General features: G+C 54.2%; 1 protein-coding gene across 4 annotated transcripts in view; it reads left to right on the forward strand.

The window, feature by feature from the left end:
• The window catches only part of AP3B2 (adaptor related protein complex 3 beta 2 subunit), a 46,291-nt gene that overhangs the window by 12,112 nt on the left and 32,844 nt on the right, over window positions 1–1,335 (forward strand). For 3 of the 4 annotated variants that reach the window (XM_003784604.2, XM_003784603.2, XM_023510057.1), the window contains exons 2-4: window positions 422–497; window positions 615–689; window positions 967–1,062. In XM_003784604.2, the coding sequence (XP_003784652.1) occupies window positions 422–497; window positions 615–689; window positions 967–1,062 (247 nt within the window). The remainder of the gene's footprint in view (window positions 1–421; window positions 498–614; window positions 690–966; window positions 1,063–1,335) is intronic. The other variant, XM_003784605.2, reaches the window with a different exon arrangement.

Here is a 1,335-nt window from a genome sequence, read left to right on the forward strand (position 1 = left end):
ACGCCTGGCCATTTTTTGGTTGCAGCCATCATTGTTGTTTGGCAGGCCCGGGCTGGGGATTCGAACCCGCCACCTTAGGTGTATGTGGCTGGCGCCCTAGCCACTTGAGCCACAGGCCCCGAGCCCACATGACTGTATTCTAAAAATAAATCAGATGTATGAGATTAGGGACCCTTTACTGTAGTATGACCTCATTTAACTTAACTGACTACATCTGCAACAACCCTATTTCCAGAGAAGGTCACATTCTGAGGTACTAGCACATCTTCTAGGGGGACAACCCACAATACTAGGCTGACATGTTTATCCTGGACCCCCAGTCCCGCGATCTGTTCTTTATCCCCTTCCCCATGGCTCTGGTCCTTTCCTGCTGGAGGGTCCCCCCCTGTGCTCTCTGCTGACCTCTTCTGGCTCCTCACAGGCATGACGACCTCAAGGAGATGCTGGACACCAACAAGGACTCCCTCAAGCTGGAGGCCATGAAGAGGATTGTGGCGGTGAGGGGAGGGAGGGGTCTGGGTGTGGGGGCACCTGTCCTTGGCTTCTCATGGACTTGCCCCTTGACAGTGCTACGCCTCCTCCTTTCCCCTTCCCTACCTTGCTCTCCTGCCTAGATGATCGCCAGGGGGAAGAATGCCTCGGACCTGTTTCCTGCTGTAGTGAAGAATGTGGCCTGTAAGAACATAGAGGTGAGTGCTGCCCCAGAAGGGGTCTGTCTTCCCCACCTCTGCCAGAACTAAGGTCAAGCTGGGTTGAGGGTAAGGGAGGAAATGATAAATGCAGCCCTTGGAGGCCCAGTCTGCTCAGAAATGTCACTGATCCAGGAGAAGACACTGTTTACATGTCTCTGAATTAGGTGTAGATCTGGGTACACTGGGAGATGCTCTCCCTACTGGAAGCACATGGGCCCTGGGGAGTGGGGGCCTTTGCCAAGTAACATCCTGCTGAGAAAGCTCCTGTCCCCAGGTGAAGAAGCTCGTCTACGTGTACCTGGTACGCTATGCCGAGGAGCAGCAAGACCTGGCTCTACTGTCTATCTCCACCTTCCAACGTGGCCTAAAGGTCAGAGGTCTCAGTTTGCCTTCTGGGGCGTGGGCCTCATTGGTGTCATATTACAAAAGTGGGCCTGGGGGAGGCCGTGAGCACAGGAGCAGGCTCTGCAGGCCCCTTCCTACCTGCCTAAGTTGGGGGTCTGAGGCAGGGGAGAGGCCAGGCTCAAGTGGGACGTGAGAGATGCCTCTCCTCTGGGTAGCCTGTAGTATGAGGCCTCTGGTGTGAACCACATGAGCCCCTGACAGTGGAGAATCTTTTTTTTTTTTTTTTTTTTTTTTGAGA

The sequence above is a fragment of the Otolemur garnettii genome, unplaced genomic scaffold (assembly GCF_000181295.1).
Source record: "Otolemur garnettii isolate 467f Iridium unplaced genomic scaffold, OtoGar3 scaffold00011, whole genome shotgun sequence".
Taxonomy (NCBI): Eukaryota; Metazoa; Chordata; class Mammalia; order Primates; family Galagidae; genus Otolemur; species Otolemur garnettii.